This window comes from Centrocercus urophasianus, unplaced genomic scaffold (assembly GCF_019232065.1).
Source record: "Centrocercus urophasianus isolate 14NV4802_14NV808 unplaced genomic scaffold, USGS_Curo_1.0 seq_12, whole genome shotgun sequence".
NCBI classification, from domain to species: domain Eukaryota; kingdom Metazoa; phylum Chordata; class Aves; order Galliformes; family Phasianidae; genus Centrocercus; species Centrocercus urophasianus.
In genome coordinates, this window is record NW_024884364.1 from 56,388,722 (window position 1) to 56,407,531 (window position 18,810).

At 44.1% G+C, this 18,810-nt stretch overlaps 1 protein-coding gene across 1 annotated transcript in view; it reads right to left on the reverse strand.

Annotated features, from left to right (window-relative positions):
- AFF3 (AF4/FMR2 family member 3) overlaps positions 1-18,810 on the reverse strand; it is a 316,384-nt gene that overhangs the window by 68,793 nt on the left and 228,781 nt on the right. The window contains exons 8-9 of the mRNA XM_042810250.1: positions 17,560-17,611; positions 1,657-1,697 (exon numbers count right to left, since the gene is read on the reverse strand). Of these exons, the coding sequence (XP_042666184.1) occupies positions 1,657-1,697; positions 17,560-17,611 (93 nt within the window). The remainder of the gene's footprint in view (positions 1-1,656; positions 1,698-17,559; positions 17,612-18,810) is intronic.

Sequence of the window (18,810 nt, forward strand, 5' to 3'; positions counted from 1 at the left end):
CTTGGATTCACCCACCACCTCCCCTGGTGCTGGGATGTGCTGGTGCTCCTTGCTGCTGCTGGGACACGAGTGCTGAGCAGCCATATAGCAGGTGCCCTTGCTTCAGCCAAGGCCAAAGGGCTACTTTTGGGCCACTGCTCACACCTCAGAGAGGCAACACCATCAGTGCTCTTCCTGGGGGACACGGTGCAAGACCCGGGGAACGCTAACTGCTCCCAGGGGCAGCTCTGTAGGAATGTTCCTCATTCAGCACAGGGGAAGGGTGCTTAGAAGCCCCCCACTATCACAGAGAGGTCCCCACCACGTCAAAAGCTCTTTGCCTGGTGGCCAAGCTTGCACTCCACCATTGCCCTTCATGCTGCCCTGACTCTTCTTTCCCTTCGAGTTTGTCCCTTCTACAGCCAATACTCATATGCCCTACAACCAACCCACCGATTTCAACCACATCCCATACATTTCACCCTGGCATTTTTTTCCTTAAGGGGGGGGGCCCACAAAAACCCCCTAAACAAAACAGTGTTTGTAAACTGTGCGGGTGGTGGTGGGGTGTCGATAATTTTGGCAGTCTTAGCCTCAGAGCAGAGAGAAATGTTATTCATCCATGCACAAGATATAATTCAGCCTAAGTGACAGGCTCTGCTCTGGAGAAATCCTGGCCCGGGCTGGCTTCAAGAGTCAATTACTGCTTATTCCCAGGGAGGCGGGGGCAGGGGGCCAGGCGGGTGGAGGGGGCTGCCAGCGAGGCAGGGGGAAATTTACTCTGTGTCAGCCTGCGTGACACAGTGCCTCATTTGTGGATAAATGTAAATCTGCTGGTTCTTTTTCACAGGCACTAAAACGTACGGTCTCTCTCTCCCTCCCCCCCGCCGTTCCCAAAACTGGAAAAGAAATTAGGACCGTCTTAGAAAGCTACCTTATATTTCAATCAATCCTCTTTCATAAAAGTCATTTAAGGTAAATACCTATGCAGACTTACGGCCCAACTATAACATTTACTGTGGCCCAAATCCCGAATTCCTCGCTCGGGCCACTTTCTCATTGAAGTTGATGGAAATTCACTTGAAAAAGAGCTGAGTAAAACCCAAATGCTGGCTGAGGATTTGGTCCCTTGCCTATCTGCCCGAAGCACTGCTCCAGCTCCAGAAGTGAAAAAAAAAAAAAGAATTAAATTCCTCTAAAATACCCATCCCTCAAAACGTAAGGGGTGAAAAAAAGGCATTGTTTTTGTGCATGAAATGTATGGAGAATCTCATCACAGGAAGAGCAATTCCCAGGGAAAGAATTTGGAAAAAGTCAAAAGAGAACATCTCAAAATAAATGAAGTACTTATTGCTGAAAAATGAGCTTAGATATATCTCAGGAAACTCTAAAGCTGAGAATTTACTGCATCATTCATGCCTTCCACAGTAAGTTCCTTATCTCTCGTTTGGTGTCACAACAAGGGATTCTGCATACTCTGTATGAAATACAACAAGACTGCGATTTTTGCAGTAATAAACTCTACACATGCATGACAAATCCAAGCATGCAAAATGTTTAACATCCCAGTTCGCAGATACTTTGGGGACAAAATCCGATTATGAGTTATATGCCACAATAAATAGGGCTCAACGTTTCATAAAGCAATTTATAGTTCATAAAAATGACAAAATGTACCTGTCAGACAGAACGCGGAGAGCAGATCTCTGTGCTGCCTGCTGGAAGAAAGGGCAGAGATGTTTATTTTATATTCTGACTTTAAAATTACGAGCACAATCAACACTTTAAAAAATGCGTTACACACATTTTTGTCACGTGTCCAAATTTTAAAGTACTACCAAAGTAGCAGAGACTCTACGGCAAAATGGACATTCCAGCCTGGTCAATGTAAGAGCACTTTGTTAAGCGCGCCATAAACCAGGGAGCTGTCAGAGCACGGTGCAGTATTTGAGGTCTGAACTGCTCTATTTAGATGTTTTCTGCAGGTCTCTGAGAGAGAGCTCTGCAGGGCTCAGCTCTCCTCCTTCCCCTCTCCCCGCTCTGCGCTCCCACTCCCTCTCCTTTACCATCGGTCTCCTCCCATTCTTCCACAGAAACAAACATCACATATTTGGTTCCTTGTGCGACGAAGCCCGTAGCTATAATTACAGATTTAGCGAAGCCTGCCAGGGCTGCTGCAGACTTTTCCAGAGCGCTGCCATGTCAATCTGCTGGCAACCCTTGGCTATGCAGCGCAGGATTGACCTGTTGCTGGTTTGCTCCTCGGCTTTTGCCTAGCACAACTCTTTGGATGGGGTGGGGAAGCATGGTGCTTGTTCTTGTGTTAGCCAGCAGTCCTGGGAATAGAATCATAGCCTCTCAAGTTTAATAGGACTCCCAAGCCTATCCCCGAGCTGGTTTGCCACTTTATTATTATTATTCTTTCCCCTCCTTGAATCACTTCAAGCAGGGTGATTCATGGCTTCGGTACAGTAATTAGCTGCTAAGCAAAGATGAAATCCATAATGTTCTGAAAATCTGCTTTAAAGCCCCAATTCTGCTTGCGGCTGCCCTCCCCTCTCGTCCTCATCTGAGCTGTGCCTGGCAAAGAAAGGACACAAAGCCACATGGCACGGATAAGGGAGGGAATTGAACATACATTTTCGCTTTGCAGCCACCAGCAAGTATGTTTTGCAACCAATCCCTCTGGCTTCTTTAGATAGGGGAGGCTGCATCCCCAGCCCTGAATGCACAAACTGGCATTCTGGTCAGAACTGGAGAGCATGAATGTAGGTAGGTTAGATGTCAGGAGGGATTTCCACACTCAGAGAGTGGTGAGGCGCTGGCACAGCTGTGGTGCCCCATCCCTGGAGGTGATCAAGGACAGGCTGGATGGGGACCTGGGCAGCCTGAGCTGGTGGCTATCAGGAGATAAAGACTTTGCCAGCAGAATGGCTCACAAGTGGGTTCTCCTTTAACTTCACCATTCAGCAGAGAGCCCATGGGAAGGGCTGCATAGGTACCACCAGCTCAGTGGGAAGGTGCTCATGGCACACACCTGCTGACTTCAGTGTTAGGAAAACAGTAATGGGAACCCAATTGTATTATTATCCCTAGTAGCTCAACATAGTTGCATGCTCTTTAGGCACAACCCTTTTCAACTGCCCTCCATTTCAGCACTCTGGCACTGTGTCTGTTCTTGCTTCTGATAGGGGCTCACTATAACAATCTCACCCCACTACTGGTGCAGAAACACAGGAAAGACCCAAACCTTACGTTTAAGGATGTCCTGTGACTTAATGCTGACCCCTGCAATGTGCTACGATTTTGCAAAGCCCAGGAGCCTCCTCTCACTATCAGATCCCTTCCCCAGAGCCAAGTAATGCAGATACTGCTCAAGTCACCATCACTTCTCCTCTCTCACCCTTTCCTTGCAGGCAGCCACTATGTGGCAGTGCTCTTTTAGACACTTTTAATTATTTCCCACTCTTGGCTTAGACCACCACAGATGGTGCAATGAAGCGGGTAAGAAAACTGATCCATCTGAAAAATAGCACTTTTCCTATATTTATTTATTTACTTTTCTTTTTTGTCAGCTCATTTGTAACCTGGATGGTGAGTCTATTTTTACCTCTTCTACACCTTTCTGGGGAGATGCAGGGCTCAACTGGAGCAAGGTATGTGGTGGCCAGAGGAGCCAGAAGGCACTGAAGGAGATGGTTGTTCAGTAGCCAGAGTCCTCGGAGACCTTGCAGAGACCCCATGGAGGCACATGTAGGCTTTCATGATCCTAAAAGTTCCCTAACATGGGGATGTGGGATACACTCTCTTTTTTTCCCCAAAACTCCCAATTTTGAAAGAGGAAGAAGAGCTAGGTGCTTTGTCTCCCAGTCCAGGTGGAAGCAACCCTAAGGAGAGAAGAGGAGAGGACTCTTGTCATGATCTGCAGGGAATGTTAAACTGAGCTGGGCCATGTGGAGCTAGGCTGCAGCCTCAAGTGCCAGTCTCTAGTTTCCATTTTGGTTTATCCAGCTGCTGACTGCATTGAAAAGGTGATCCTTTCTGGGCAAGCAAGTACATTCAGATGACAGGCAGGACAGCAGAAAGAAATGTAAAAGTACTTCTCAGTGAGATCCTTCTACTTTTTCAATGGGCTTCTCATATTAAGTCCTTTAATAGGCATCCTTCTTTACCAGGATGCAATGCAGGTTGCAGGGGGCACCTTGCTCCTTGCCTGGTGGTGGCACATTCTATAAATGAGAGTATTGATTTCTTTCTCATGGGTTTGAAATGCAGCCATGTTTGACTGCATATTTGTGTGACCCCTTGAGTTGGTAATGGCCCCATTTCTGAATGAATGGGGAATAAGATCCAGTTGCAAGCTTACTCTTCCTCCCTGGAGGAGCAGATCTATTGCCTGCAATGAAAGGCAGTTAGCAACTATCTGGCAATTTTAATTCTGGCCTATATTGCTCCCATCTCCTGGAGAAAGTTAGCTGTTGTAATTAAAGGTAGTTAGCAGTTCCCTAGCAAGAATAAATACTTGCAATTACAGTCTGTTCTCTCGTTCCCTTCCTACTCGGCTTGGCTGCTCAACTTGTGGGGAAATATCTGCCCCTGGTTCTTGCTAACAGTTTATTGTGACCTCATTCAAGGTTATTCACGAATCCCCATGGAGGGTCATGACCCATAGCTTGAGAAACTCCTGCTACAGAAACAGCTTTCTTTGATTTATTATGTTTCTAATATGCTGGCATTGTCTATGTAGCAATGTAAGCAAACGGGTGGTACTTAGTATCATAAACTTCCCTCACCACTGTTTTTGAATACCTTGCTTTTGATTGTGCTGCTTAATTTGCATTTTATCTTACATCATTAACAACATTATTGAGACCAACTCATCATCCATCAAGAAAGAAGATGAGAATATGTTATACATTCTTTATTATTCCTGGAAGTAAGTGTTTGTGCTGCTTATATAAATTAGGGATAAGAAATAATTTTGCTGTCGACAGAATTTAAAGATCTGCAAGACTGATCACTGAAAGGTATTTTGTGGGAAGCTTAATATTCTCTTGATAAGTGATTATGTTGTACTCTGATTTGTTCAGCACTACTGAGTGTAACCCTAACATTTCTGTTCCTGGAACTAATGGGGTTACTCATCGAGGGAGGGTTTCCCCAGAAAGAACAAGGATATTGAAGGCCAGCCCATCACATAATAACTTTAATGCTAAGTAGGAAGCAGGGTGAAAAAAAAAAATATCCCTTAGGTGACTCAGGTACTTAGGCTTGAGAAACTAGCCACAGTAAGTGTGATGGATTACTCCATTTCACTACATCAAGAGTTGTAAATTACAGGATACTGGCTGGTTAGACTTCTTCGTCCCTCACCTGAATTGGTTCTAGATACATTTAGGGCAGAGTTTCATTGATCTGCCTACAGTTCATTAATCATTCATGAAAGATCCTAGCTGTACCCCAACACTACCAAGACAAAACAAGTTTTCAGACAGTAGTAATCACGTTCAGGTTCTCAATCTCCAGAGCCTGCATCTACTTTCTCCATCCTTTATTGCAGTGAGCCAGAGCTTGGGAGCATAAACAACAGATATTCATGTTTCAGTGTGTGTTAAATGAGCTACCAAAATTACCTGAAGTGTCACAAACTGCAATCTGTTGTTGAAGGGAAATCAGAGAGGAAATTAAATACTTTCATAGTAATTGGGACTGAGCAGTGAAGATAATGGACTGAATATAGCTCCTAAGCATGAGATCTAGCAGTGCTGAGTGGTCCCCAGATTTTTTTTTTTTTAAATCTAGTTGGAAAAAGATTGCTTCATAAACTGCTGGGCTTCAGGCATTTTTGGAAAAGAAGCAAATGAGAACTACTGAAGAATATTTTATGGAGTTTGGAGTGTCTTGGAGGCACTGCAGACAGACGATGAATGCATTTTCCTTTACATCACTCAAGGCATGCTTTGGCAAATAAAAGCCAATAAAATGACCATTGGTGACTCAGATAGTTTGTTTTCCATTTTTCTTCTAATCACTGTTACTGCAAGAGAGCTCAGTCACGGCAGTTGTGTGGAGTTATACCAGGTACAGCAGAGATTTCACTGAGGCAGTGCAGGTGTACATAAGGTGAGAATCTGAACTGTTTCTTTGGTCGTGGTGTAACAATTCTTACTGCCTGTGCATAAGAAAATTGTGTTGCTTCCAGAGTATCCTGGTTGCTTTCTTTGGGTAGTAGGCTTTGCCCTGGAATGATGCAGCAAGCTGTTTGTGCTCTTAAGTGATCACCTCCCTTATTAGCAGCCATCCAAACTGCTGGACGCTACCGTGCACCTACTGAAGATGAACCTACTGTAGATGAACTTCTACAAGCTAAGGTTGATGCAAGATGTCTTTACTGCATGCTACTCTTTGGCAATCAGACTTTTATACGTTTTTTTTCCTGTTTTATTTGTCATTATTTTCCACACTGATTCTGTTTTAATTTCTTAAGGTTTTGGTTGGTTTTAGTTTAAATGCATTTCATCCCTAAGCTAGTGAAGCCACGGAAAAGTTTTCTGAATGGCACAACCTGACTGCTTGCCATAATTTGGGCTAAAGGACTCTCCATAGCCTTTTTTCTGCTTCAGATTTGGGACTTATGGCAAAATTCTGGATGATCCTCCTATTGCAGATCCACCTCTGTCCAATCACTCATAGGGTTCTTCACTCTTGTGTTAAGATACGAGTTTAGCCCAGCTTTATTTGTATGTATCTTACTGAACTGGGTGTTGCACCTTTGTCTGTGAGATGGAGCTGCCTCCTAGCCTCAACACCGTCCATGCACTGATGTTTATGAACTGTGATCATGTTTTAGAGAAGCTCAGTTAAGACATGGAACAAGGGCACATGTCCAGAGGAAGGCTATGAAGATGATCAGAGAGTTGGCACAGCTCTCATATGAAGAGAACCTGAGAGAGCTGGAATTGTTCAGCTGGAGAAGGGAAGGCTCTGGGGAGACCTTATAGCAATCTTCCAGCACTTAAAGTGAGCCTACAGGAAATATGGGAGGGACATCCCTGGAAGTGTTCAAGAAATATCTGGATGTTGCACTAAGGGGCATGGTTTAGTGGAAAAATATTGGTGGTAGACGGGCATTTGGACTGGATGATCTTGGAGGTCTTTCTCAAGCTTGGTAATTCCACAGTTCTATGACTCTATGACTCTTTATCGGGGATTGCAGTGACAGGACAACGGGTAACAATTATGAGCTAAAAGAGGGGAGATTTAGGTTAGATATTAGGAAGAAATTCTTCACGCAGAGGGCGGTGAGGTGCTGGCACAGCTGCCCAGAGAAGCTGTGGTGCCCCATCCCTGCAGGTGCTCAAGGCCAGGTTGGATGGGGCCTTGGGCAGCCTGAGCTGGTGGGGGGCAGCCCTGCCCATGGCAGGGGTTGGGTGGGCTTTGAGGTCCCTTCCAAAGCAAATTATTCTGTGATTCTATGAATTCGTTGTGCTTCAGTCCAAGCTTTCACTCCAAGGCATGTTTTCCAAACATATTCTCTCTCTCCTAAAACTCTTGCCAGCTTTCAGCATTCTCTATGAGGAGTGCAGAGCTGCACTGTGTCACAATGGTTTTCTCATCAGGTTTCAACACAGAGTGAAAACCCTTCACACCGATAGACATGTCCTGCTTAATGCCCTGAGCCCTCCTGGCCACAGGAGCTGTATGAGGAGTCCAGTTCAGGCCACTGATCCTAAGTGATTTTTAACGTGTCTTATCTCAGTGCAATGCTCTGCTCTATGCTACTCCCAGAGGTTTTGTTTGAGGATCACTTTTCAGTGTGGATTTTGGAGGGATTTAAAATCACTTGTAAACTGCAGCTTGAGTGTTTCTCTGTAAATTTGCAATGTACATGTGTGAATGTGAGTTTCACTGTCTGGTTGATATTTATTTAGGATTTACAGGCTGTAAGACTTAGAAGGGTCTCCCCTCCTTCCCCTTTTGGAGTTGGTTATCATCAGAACCACATCTTTAAAGAAACCATAAAACCCTTTCTGGATTTCATGATTTCTCCAGGCCTTTCAACACCTCAGTATTCATTTTTCACTCCAGGGTTTTATTATTATATTTTTTGGCGTACATTGTTCTTTCTTCTCTGCTTTGCCCATTAATCCTTATTAATCTTCAGGGGCAGCACAATCTAGCAACTTGAACATGGCACCTGGGATTGAAAGACCTAAGCGCTAATCCTGGCTTTGCAACTGACTTCCATGTGGCTTCAAATGGGCCACGTCTCCGTCTCTGTCTCCCCATCAATCCTACAGAGATAATAATTCTTACTTAACTGTACCTAAATACCTCTCAAGGGCATTGCATTAGGTAGTTAATACTTGTTAAGTGATTTGGCTCTCCGAATTACTGTATAAGCAGCATGGATATTAATCATTCAGAATTTTATGTAACTGTGAATGTTGAGTCTTCTGCTCTGCATCTGTTCAGGTTTCTCCTGAGTTCTGGCCCTGACCAGCACGCAGCTTTTCAAGGCAGATGGGTTCACTTTTCCAGATGACTTAATCTTTTTTGGTGGAGACAAGCAGAAGGACCTTGGTACTTTACATTGGTGCCTGGAAGGTCCTTGATACTTTACATTAAAAAAATAGTTGTTAACAATGCTAGAGGAAGGTCTCAGTCATCACAAGCAAAGCAACGGCAATCTTGGAAAACATTCTTTGTTTCCAAAGAAGTAGACTTCTTATCCAGGAAAAGACTTGTTGAAGTACTGCTTACGCTCAGGATATCTCAGGCAGAATGTCAGTGTTATGCCAAAGGCTTTCTGAGATTTGGTGAGAAACCTGAGAGCTCAGGATTAAACCAGGATTTATCTGAAATTCCATGTATGTGAAAATGAGGGTAATGCAAGCGTTAGTTCCCTATATACTGGTAAATCTGCCCAGTAAGGTGCTATGTCAACCGTCTGTGAAGCATTTCTTACTACCCAAGTGGTAGTGCTTGGATTGTGCTAGCAGTAAAAAAGAAAACAGAGGATAACTTCCTAAGCTGACTGAAACCAGTGGGTCACCTCCTGTGGACTTCAAAGGATCATGATTTTGTGCAGGAGAAATTGTAGCAATGTTTCCTCAGTCCATTTTATTTAAATCTCAGTTTTGATGAATTAGCTACTGTCTGTTTTCCTTGTTTTTCTTCAAGTCTAACATAACCACTGCCCCTTTTACAATGACGTTTTCTTACAATTTCTTTTCTCCATTAATTTCTTATTTCTTTAACCTCTTCCTTTTTCCATGTTTCTTTTCTTTTCTTGCATCCACAGAGACCAGTGCAGCAGGTGGGCAGGAGGTGCTCCAGGCACGCAGAAGAAGCCCAGGAGAAGCCCCTGGAGGAACAGGCCATCCTCTGCAGTCCATATGCACTGTACAGTGCAGATGTCCATGTGTAGCCATGAAGGACAAACCTGGTAGCCTTCTATGATGTCATTACCACTGGTGCAGAGTCTGGTTGGAGGCCTGTAACTAGCAGTGTGGGGAGAGCAGTGGCCATTATGTACCTTCACTTCAGCAAGGCATCTGACAGCATCTCCCACAGCACCCTTGTTATGGAACAGAAAATGTAGCATAGATGAATGCATGGTGAGGTGGTCTGAGAACTGGCTGACTGGCAGAGCTCAGAGGATGGTCATCAGCGGTGCAGGGTGTGGTTGGAGGCCTGTAACTAGTGGTGATCGCCAGGGATTGGTTCTGGGTCCAGTCTTGACTAGCATATTCATCAGTGGTCTGGATGAAGGGATAGAGTCCACCCTCAGCAAGATTGCTGATGATACAAAGCTGGGAGGATTGGCTGACACACCAGAAGGCTGTGATGTCATTCAACAAGAGCTCAGCTGACTGGAGAGTTAGGCAGGAAGGAACCTGATGAGGTTTAACATGAGCAAGTGTAGAGCCTTGCACCTTGGGAGGAATAATCACATGCATCAATACAGGTTAGGGGCTGACCTGCTGGAGAGGAGTTCTGCAGAGAGGGACCCTGGGCAGTAGGCTGGCCATGAGCCAGCAGTGTGCCCTGGTGGTCAAGAAGGCCAATGGCATCATGGGGTGCATTAAAGAGAGTGTGGTCAGAAGGCTGAGGGAGGTGATCTTATCCCTCTTCTCTGCCCTGGTGAGGCCACATTTAGACTACTGTGTCCAATTATGGGCTTCTCAGCTCAAAAAAGACAGGGATCTCCTAGAAGGAGTCCAGTGGAGTGCCACAAAGATGATGAAGGGCCTGGAGCATCTCCCAGATAGGAAAGGCTGAGTAACTTGGGTCTGTTCTGCCTAGGGAAATGAAGACTGAGAAGGGATCTGATAAATATTTATAAATATCTGAAGGGAGCTGGGAGGCAAATGGATGAGACCAGGCTCTTCTTGGTGGCATGTAATGACAGGACAAGGAGTAGTGGCCTAAAACTTGAGCATAGGAAGTTTTGTATTAACATGTGGAAGAACTCTATGGTAAGGGTGACAGAGCACTGGAACAGGTTGCCCAGAGGGGTTGTGGAGTCTCCTTCTATGGAGATATTCAAGACACATCTGGATGCCTACGTGCGTGATCTATTGTAGAGTATCTGCTTTGGCAGGGCGGTTGGACTTGATGATATTTTGAGGTCCCTTCCAACCCCTGCAATTCTGTGCTTACATGAGGAGCCCATGGGGCAGCAGTGAATGAGGCCTGGAGATGCACAGTCCATGGATACCCCCACAGGAACGTCCTGGGCTGGAGCTGCAGCCTGTGCAGAGGGGCCCACAATGGGGCAGGAGGGCTGGAAGAGCTGTGCCACCTGTGAGGACCCTTAGGGAGCAGGGGCAGAGAGTAGAGATGGAGGAGTGACAGAGATAAAGCATTATGAACCGATCACAGCCTTCATTTCCTTATGCCAAGTCTGTTTTGCCTGTGACAGTAACTAGCTGGTGATCATTCTGTCCTATCTCAACCCTTTAGCCCTTTTCCATGCTATTTCGCATCCTGTTCCATTGAGGAGGGGCAGTGAGTGTGGTGTGTGGAGTTCAGCTGTTCATCAGGGTGAAGCCACCACAGCTGTCAGCACCTCCCCAGCCAGGGCTGTGTGCCCAGGGGGAGCGCAGCTGGTGGAGCTGTGGCTCTGCTTTCTGCTTCACTTGCGCAGGGCTGGTGCCAGTGGCTTCCCAAAGCTTGGCTGGTGCTAAAAGCTCACAGGCTGAAAGGGACAGACAGGTACAGCAACGGAGAAACCATGCAGTGGAGTAAGCAAGCACGTGCCCTTTGGGCTCCCGAACGTGTCAAGGGTATGCTCTCCTATTACAGCCCGTAATAGCTGTGGTATTGCAAACAACCTTAATTTGTGCTCTAAATTATCTGTGGCTGTGGGTTATTTAACAGTCCTCCTGCAGGCAAGCTGCAATGAATTTCCCTGAAGGCAAACAGAGGTTTATGGCCACCCCTGTGTGGGGCACAGGCCCAGAGGCAGTGGCTGACTGCAGCAAGGGCTCTCCCTGTGGCAGCATGAGCTGCTAAATGGTGAAACTAATTCAGTGAGGTTTTACAAACATTTGTGCAAGGACGAGGGAAAGCAACTCTGGAGATATAGGGGATAATCCCTCCTTATGCTTCAAATCAGCAGGCATTGCTGAATCAATTGCATCATATGTTCCCATGGCCATCACAACAGGTGTTCATAGAGGAATTCCATTTCACCAGGGAAAAATCTAACCAAAGACAGCAAGAAGGTGGTTGAGGAAGTTACAGGATGTAGTTAAAAAAGCATAAGGTTGACAAGGGTAATACCAGAAGGAAGGGACAGGCCTAGAAGTTGTTCTTGAACTATAACTTAGTTTAGTTGCAGTATCAACATGTAGAAATAAAGAAAAGCACCTGTATTTTATTTTCCAGTCTATTTTTAGAGATTCACACAGAGATCAGAGTGCTGTGTTTGAATTTGCCTGGATTTTGTGCATGTCCAAGAGTCAGGCTGATCCCCAACTGTCATCCACAGTGGCAGCATTCATATTTAGAGCTAGATCCTGCCTGCCAGTGCATGACAGACAGTGACTCTGATTTTGTAAGATAGGCAGTGATGTGAGCCAAGTTTGGCAGGACAAGACCGAGCACTTATTTTGTTCTATCCGACAGTTTCAGTGAAGCAGTCTTGGTCTTCTTGTCATGCCTGGTAGAAGTGCAAATTTAGATGTCACAGAGATTATAAAATCAGAGCTGGCAAACCAAAGAAAGGCTTGGCTCAGTTGGCTTAAAACTTGCTCTGGATTTTAGCTGTGTTGGATACCAAAGGATTGGTTCTCTAATACACAGGAAATAATGGACTTAGCCGAGTTAAGAAAGGCTGTTACAAAGGCAGTTCCTCTGGTCTGAAAATGCACTTGTGTTGCAGTGACAGATGGCAGTGCAGGCCATTTGGATTAAGAACAAAAGCACCTGAGGGTCCAGCTACTCCTTAACCCTAAACTTACATTTTCCTGTTTTTGCTTATCTCTGCTTTGTGCAGTTTTGTTTGCAATTAGACTCGCATTGGGCAGGGTTCATGAAGTAAGCTTCCCTGACTCAGTGCAGTGAGAAACTTCTCATCAGAAGGATTTTTCTTCAAGTTTATCTGGGCATTTTTTGAAAGTTAAGCATATTTGCAGCAAAGATGCAGGTTCAATCCTTTCTTTTGCTTTTCTTTTTGCTTTCTTCAGGACTGTGTTCTCATCTTCAATCTTCTGCTCATTTTCACTTCTGATCAAGCATTGAATATTGCACTGATGAAGAGGTGAATAAGGGAGCACAACACTAAAATGACTTAATGTGGTTAATATAGTTGGATGCAGCATATGTGCACACAATTAGTGCTGCCTAAAAATAGTCTTCGTTATGAACAGGGCCATGCTATAATTTGCCTGATCTGGCTGCTCTTTCTGGATGTACCTGGCTCTGCTCTTCACTTGGCTGATCTTCGACATCAGAAAGCTCAGAAAGTGCCATTGTACCAGAGGAGGTTTGATGGAAAGAAAGCTTATAGCCACTTTGTCCCTTCTGCAATTTCTTTCAAAATCCTTTGCAGGTTAATTCAAATTAGCTGCAATATTAGATTCCATATGAAGAAATAGTGCTTATCTAGACTCTGCTAAAAATTACCCTTTCTGGAAGAAAGTGCATGTATAATTGCTCATTTCAATGTAATTTGTAAGTTTTTGAAGACTGTTGGTCCATATCCAGATAGGAGAGGAAAAAGTCCTGCACCTTATTATAAAGATAAATGCATTCTGTCTCACTTGTGTCTGGCTACCACTGAAGTACAGTTTTTGGACCTGATAAATAAATCATTTCTCAGTGCTACTTACGTGGCCACACTGACTGCCACTGTCCATGGGGAAGGACTTTTATCCTGTTGCGTTAACAGGGTAGATTTGTCTGGCAGACAGTTCTGCCAGAAACAAGCAGTTTTTGCTGTGAGACCTTAAGCAGACGTGTGATGAGGGGAAGCATGGGCACAGATGTTCCCACTAGAGCTGTGGGAACAACCTGAATCAGCACTAAGCTCTCCATCTTGGCTATGGCCAACAAGCATGGTGTACCCCTGGACTAGAAGCATTCTCTGGCTGTCCCCAGGCTGTGATGGGGAGGGCCAGCCCCCAGCAGCTCCGGGTCAAATCATGCTCCTGAGAGTTTATTTCTCTGCACTGAAGTTGTTTCTCATAACCTTCCTTGAGGCTACTCTTCCCTTGAGGTCTCCCATGGAGGGATATGGGCTCAGTTGGTTTTGGCCACCATGCAGAAGGGCTGGGTGGTCTCAGGCTGCCTGAGATCCTGTAGGGATGCCTGTCCTCTCCCTTCAATGGGAAGGCAGCGACTCCCTGGCAGGCATTGCCTTCACTCTTTTTTACACTCAGGGAGAAAACCAGCACGAAAATACCCAAGAGCATCATAGCTCACTGCCTCCCTGCACTCCATGTGCCACGGGTGCCCTCACCCCCCACCTTCTTTTGCTGTAGCCATGAGATGTTTAAAAAGAAAAAAAGAAAAGAAAAAAAAAAGGACTAAGACTCCGTTTTTCCTTTCAAGATACAGCAGGGGATTGAATTTGGAGCTGCGTCCCTGGGAGGGTGTTCTGATTGCTTCTTCAACTTCTGTTTATACAATTTTAGAAAATTTTGGCAGGAATCAAGAGCACATACCAGGGTGTTGGCTTTTATGAATCTCATGGGATGTGAAAGTCAAGCTGACTGGATGAACTTTGGTTACATATTCCAGACAAGCACAATGACTCTATTTATTCAGACTTGGCAGCCAGAACGCAGATTGACTCTGTGGGTAATAAATTTTCACAGCCACAAAACTTCAGCGGCAACCAACCTGATCCCGCACAGAAAAAATGCATGCAAGGAAGCAGACTGGGGCTGCAAAAATATGTTAGATTATTATTCCATGTATGTGTACCAGTCAGTTAATTTATTTGGCTATTGATTGACAAGAATTGCACAAATGAATCCAGGGATCTTTTTCCCCTTAAAGGAACTACTTGCTATTACAAAATTCTCATATTGTAAAAGGACGAGTAGAGGGAAAGAATTGTTCGTGTTACAATTGACAATCTCCTTTTAATATTTCACCCAAGACTGATTTAAGTTATCCAGTGACCTCTACAGAGAAGAGCAGGGTATTATAATGGGGACTGCTTCATGTGCTGTGCCACACTTCAAGGAACCTGAAGGCAATAACCACTACAATTCAGCATTCTGAACAATCTTAAGTACAATTTTGACATCTTCATGCTACAAAGCTTCAGATGCTTTCTGAGAGAGATGATGGTGAAATTATTACACTGTGTTATAAATCAAAATGAATTGGCTCTTTAACTTGCAGATTTATGTTAACCACCTCGGTATCTGTTAATTGCTTGCTCTTCAGATATTGATTGGGGATTAAAAAGTATATTTTCTTCAATCTGTGTGATGTAAAATATGCCAACAGGAAATTTTCCCTCTGCATATTAGATTCTATGATCACTGCCTGTAAAATTAAAATGATCAGTTTAAATGGATAAACTACGCTCATTAAAGAGGAAAAATACATTTATGTAATTAAAATTAAGAGACTAATATGTGTGGATAATGTCATTACTGTGGGCATACACACACTCGGCTGAAACCCAGCCTCCTTCACCTCTCCTGGGTCTATGAATCTTGCTACCTTAATTGCTGGCATGGAGGGAACATTTGGGATCCCGAGGCTCTTCATCATGCCCCTGTCTTGCATTTGGCCTCTCTTGCCCATTGCTCACATTCTCTGGGTCGTGCACAACCCTCCAAATACCAGCCGTAGGACTGCGGTAGCACCTGTCCCTGTCTGCACTCCTGCAGAGACTTTCCATTTGCTGCCTGGCAATTTCAAATGCATGCACAAAATTGCCTTCTAGGTTTTCAATTTTTTTTTTTTTACCCCAAACTTCCTCATCTAGGAATTAACAAAAAGAAAAGCTTCCCAGCTCTTGCACAGTTCATCTTCAGCTATTTAAGAAATTGGACTACTTAAACGAGTATGATTGCTGAAAGGTCAATTAATTCAGTAAGGAATATCTGAGAATTACTCATGTAAGGTTCCTATCCCTTCATCTTTGATTTCCTTCTTTCCTGCTCCTGAGCTCAGGAAGAGATTTGAGATTAAAGAGCTTCAGAATTAAAAAGTGAAAGAAAATGGGTTCTTCCTCTGACATTTAGATGTGGATCCATGTTATTTATTTGAAAGAGTGGGTCTGTGTTATTCTTTTTTGGGCCCATTTCCTGCTCAGTAGATGAAAACTTTGTCTTTTGTTTATCCAGCAGACATAATCATTTAGGGTTGTTCATTAAGCAAACCTGCAGGTCTCAAGTGAGGTTCTGCAAAGCATTTTGTATAGCCAGAGGCAACCTGTGCCCTCAGGAGCTTTTTGTCTATACAGCCAAGTTAGAAAAAAAATGCAGCTATTCCATTTTAGAGAGAGGGAACCACGCCAGTGTAGCTGCTAGAGGCTGCTCATGTAATGACTGACACTTAGCAATGGGACTTTGGCTCTGCTCCTTGCTGTGCTGATGACAAATGCTGCTTGGCTCTGGGTGCTGGTAGGATAGATATAGTAAAGAAGTATAGAGGAGAAAGTCTTGGGCTGGAGCAAACGCTCTGTGAGGCTCTCATTGCTGAGTGAAGACCTGGTGTGGCACACACAGACAGAGCAAGCTGAGCACAGGCTATCCCTGCTGCAGGATGCTCAGTATTAAGGGGGATCCCTCGTGCCCTACTCCTGGGATGATCTGTGCCTCCCATCTCTGCATCCCCCCTTCCACACACATCATCCCCCTGCCAGCCCCATGGTGTAACCATGTGCTTATTACTCTTCAGACAACCACCCTTCTTGTCCCTCACTGGATGTCTCCCTTTGCTGTCTATGTGCTGTGCTTTAAACTATCTAGACAAGCAGAAAGAATAATTAAATGTGAAGTGTTTTGAGATGAAATGTATTAAACAAAAGGAAATTGCATAAATATGTAAATAATTGATTCCATGTGCTGAATCTTCTTAATACAATAAAGCTTTGCTCAAAATAGATGAAATAATGGTTTAATATAAATATGAAAAGGCTTTGACTTACTTGTTGCTTGGAATATATTGTAAAATACAAACTTCTAATGACAACAGTTAAAATAAAACCTGGAAGAGCTTCAGGCCTACATACCTAGAGTTATTTGCCTAAGGTCCCGAATTTCAGAAGTCTAGATAGCTCCAGTTATCCTCAATTGAAAAAAAATCACATTTGAGAGCTGCGTTATATCTCAGCCTGGAGCCACTTGTGAGGTGCAACCAGGGCAATGTCTCCTCCTCCTCATACTTTGGTGGAGTCATGGGATGTGCATTTTAGGGCAAGGAGAAAGGAAAGTCGCTCTTGTTCTCCCATTCCTCACCAAATCCATACCAGTATATTGGGAGAGAGCTTGTGATAGTAAAATCTGGCAACTAGGAATTCGGTTGGCCACACAAAAATCAAGATCCTGCTCTACTCTGGTGAGCACAGACCCCCAACCTGAAAAAAAATCCAGCTCTCCTGGCCCATAGAAAACATTTGGAGAAGTGTGTGCTCCCAGGCAGGCATTTTGGGGTCCTTAAAGCTCAGGAAAGCGTCCTAGTGACTGTTCCATGGATGACCAGCCAGGGTTCTAGGCAGGTAGGCTGCCCAGGGGCTGGCCGCTATGGCCCAGCTTGTGCTCAAAGAGTTTGGCCTCAATCCCTAATACAAATTCCTGTTTCTTCCCTCCTTGGCTGCTCTTTAAAACAAAACAAAATCCAATCAGGAGGAGACTGATACGAAAACCTTCTGGGTTGCATCAAGGTAATAAATCAAGACCCCCGCAGAACATTCCCCACAAATACAGCAGTTAGCACATGCAGTCTGGTGCAGAGCAAGAACATCTGTTACTCCATTTACAGTACTTTCATGTATTTTGATAACCTTGATGTATATTTTGAAAAAGCATTAGCAAAAATATTTGCAGTATCTCTGTCTCGACAAGAAACATGCTGCAAGTTACATGGTTCTTGTCTGGTTCTTACCTGGTCATTCTCCTCTTCATCGCTGCTTAACTTCAGATCATCTTCTAGCATTCTGGAAAGCAAACAGTAAAATCAGTTATAGTTATGATTTACCAAAATGTTTCAGATCTCTGAGCTACTGTAAAAAAAAAGTAATTGAAATAGAAAATATATTTTATGCCAGTAATATTGTAGAAGTGACACTGTCCTTATAATTTTTTCTTAGACAATTCCTATCAACTTCTTAATTCATTTCCTACAATTGGTGCCTAAGGGAAAATGTTTACTAGAGTAATAATGGATTTTGCAAAGATTATTTTTATTACAATCACCGACAAACAATTTTCATGTGCTAAGAATAATATTTTTGATGCTGACAGGTCAGTAGTCTCTCTGAAAGGAAAATTTTGCTCCGCTTGGCTTTGAGCTCACAAAACACAAGTAGGTATTTACACTGGCAGTACTGCAGCGCAAAATAAGATTCACTGATGTTTCCCAAAGGCCATTTTTACTTTATTGCCTGGTTGATGTAAGATTGACATTGACTGAAATGATTAAAACTGAAATGTATTATCTCAGTGCACAGGAGTATGCACAAGGAGTTCACGGTCATATTAATATAGAAAATAATGCATCTTTTCTAAAGAGGATTTCATCCTCCTTTCCCATAACCTTTCCTCAATTTGCTTCAACTGGCTCTCTAAAAAGAGGAGTTTGTCTTTACTTGCATGCATTTTTTTACTAGCTAAGGTTAAGTAACCAGCAGTTAAAAGAGCTGAGGAGGTGCAAATCTTTCCCCCAGCGCTTGAAAGGTTTTCAAGAATGGGATCTATTTTAAAAAATCCACCCCTGTAATAATAATAATCATTCAGAAAGTTGCTAATTTTTCTTGCGTCCTGGGAAAAGGGAATCTGTAATTTAGCCTCAATTCCAGAAGAAAGCTTGGGGAACAATTTAAACACATTCTGTGACGTGGGTGGTCCCTGGAGTGTAAATATATCAAGAAGACATATGTAGTAATTTCAAACCACCTCCTCGTTCCTGCGCCTGGATCTTCCAAGAGTGTGCCTGAAAAGCGGGTCTCTTAAATGGGCTGCATGGTGTGCCAGGTCTGAAAAGAGTTCCGAGCCTCTCCCTGCTTCTTGAGACTGGCCACTGTTGGCACCGTGCACAGCTGTGTGCGCAGCCGCTGCCCTCGAAGTTGTGTCCCTGTTTCCCTGCAGCACCTTTGGGAGGATGTAGGTGTACCAGAACAAGAACAGGGGTGGAACA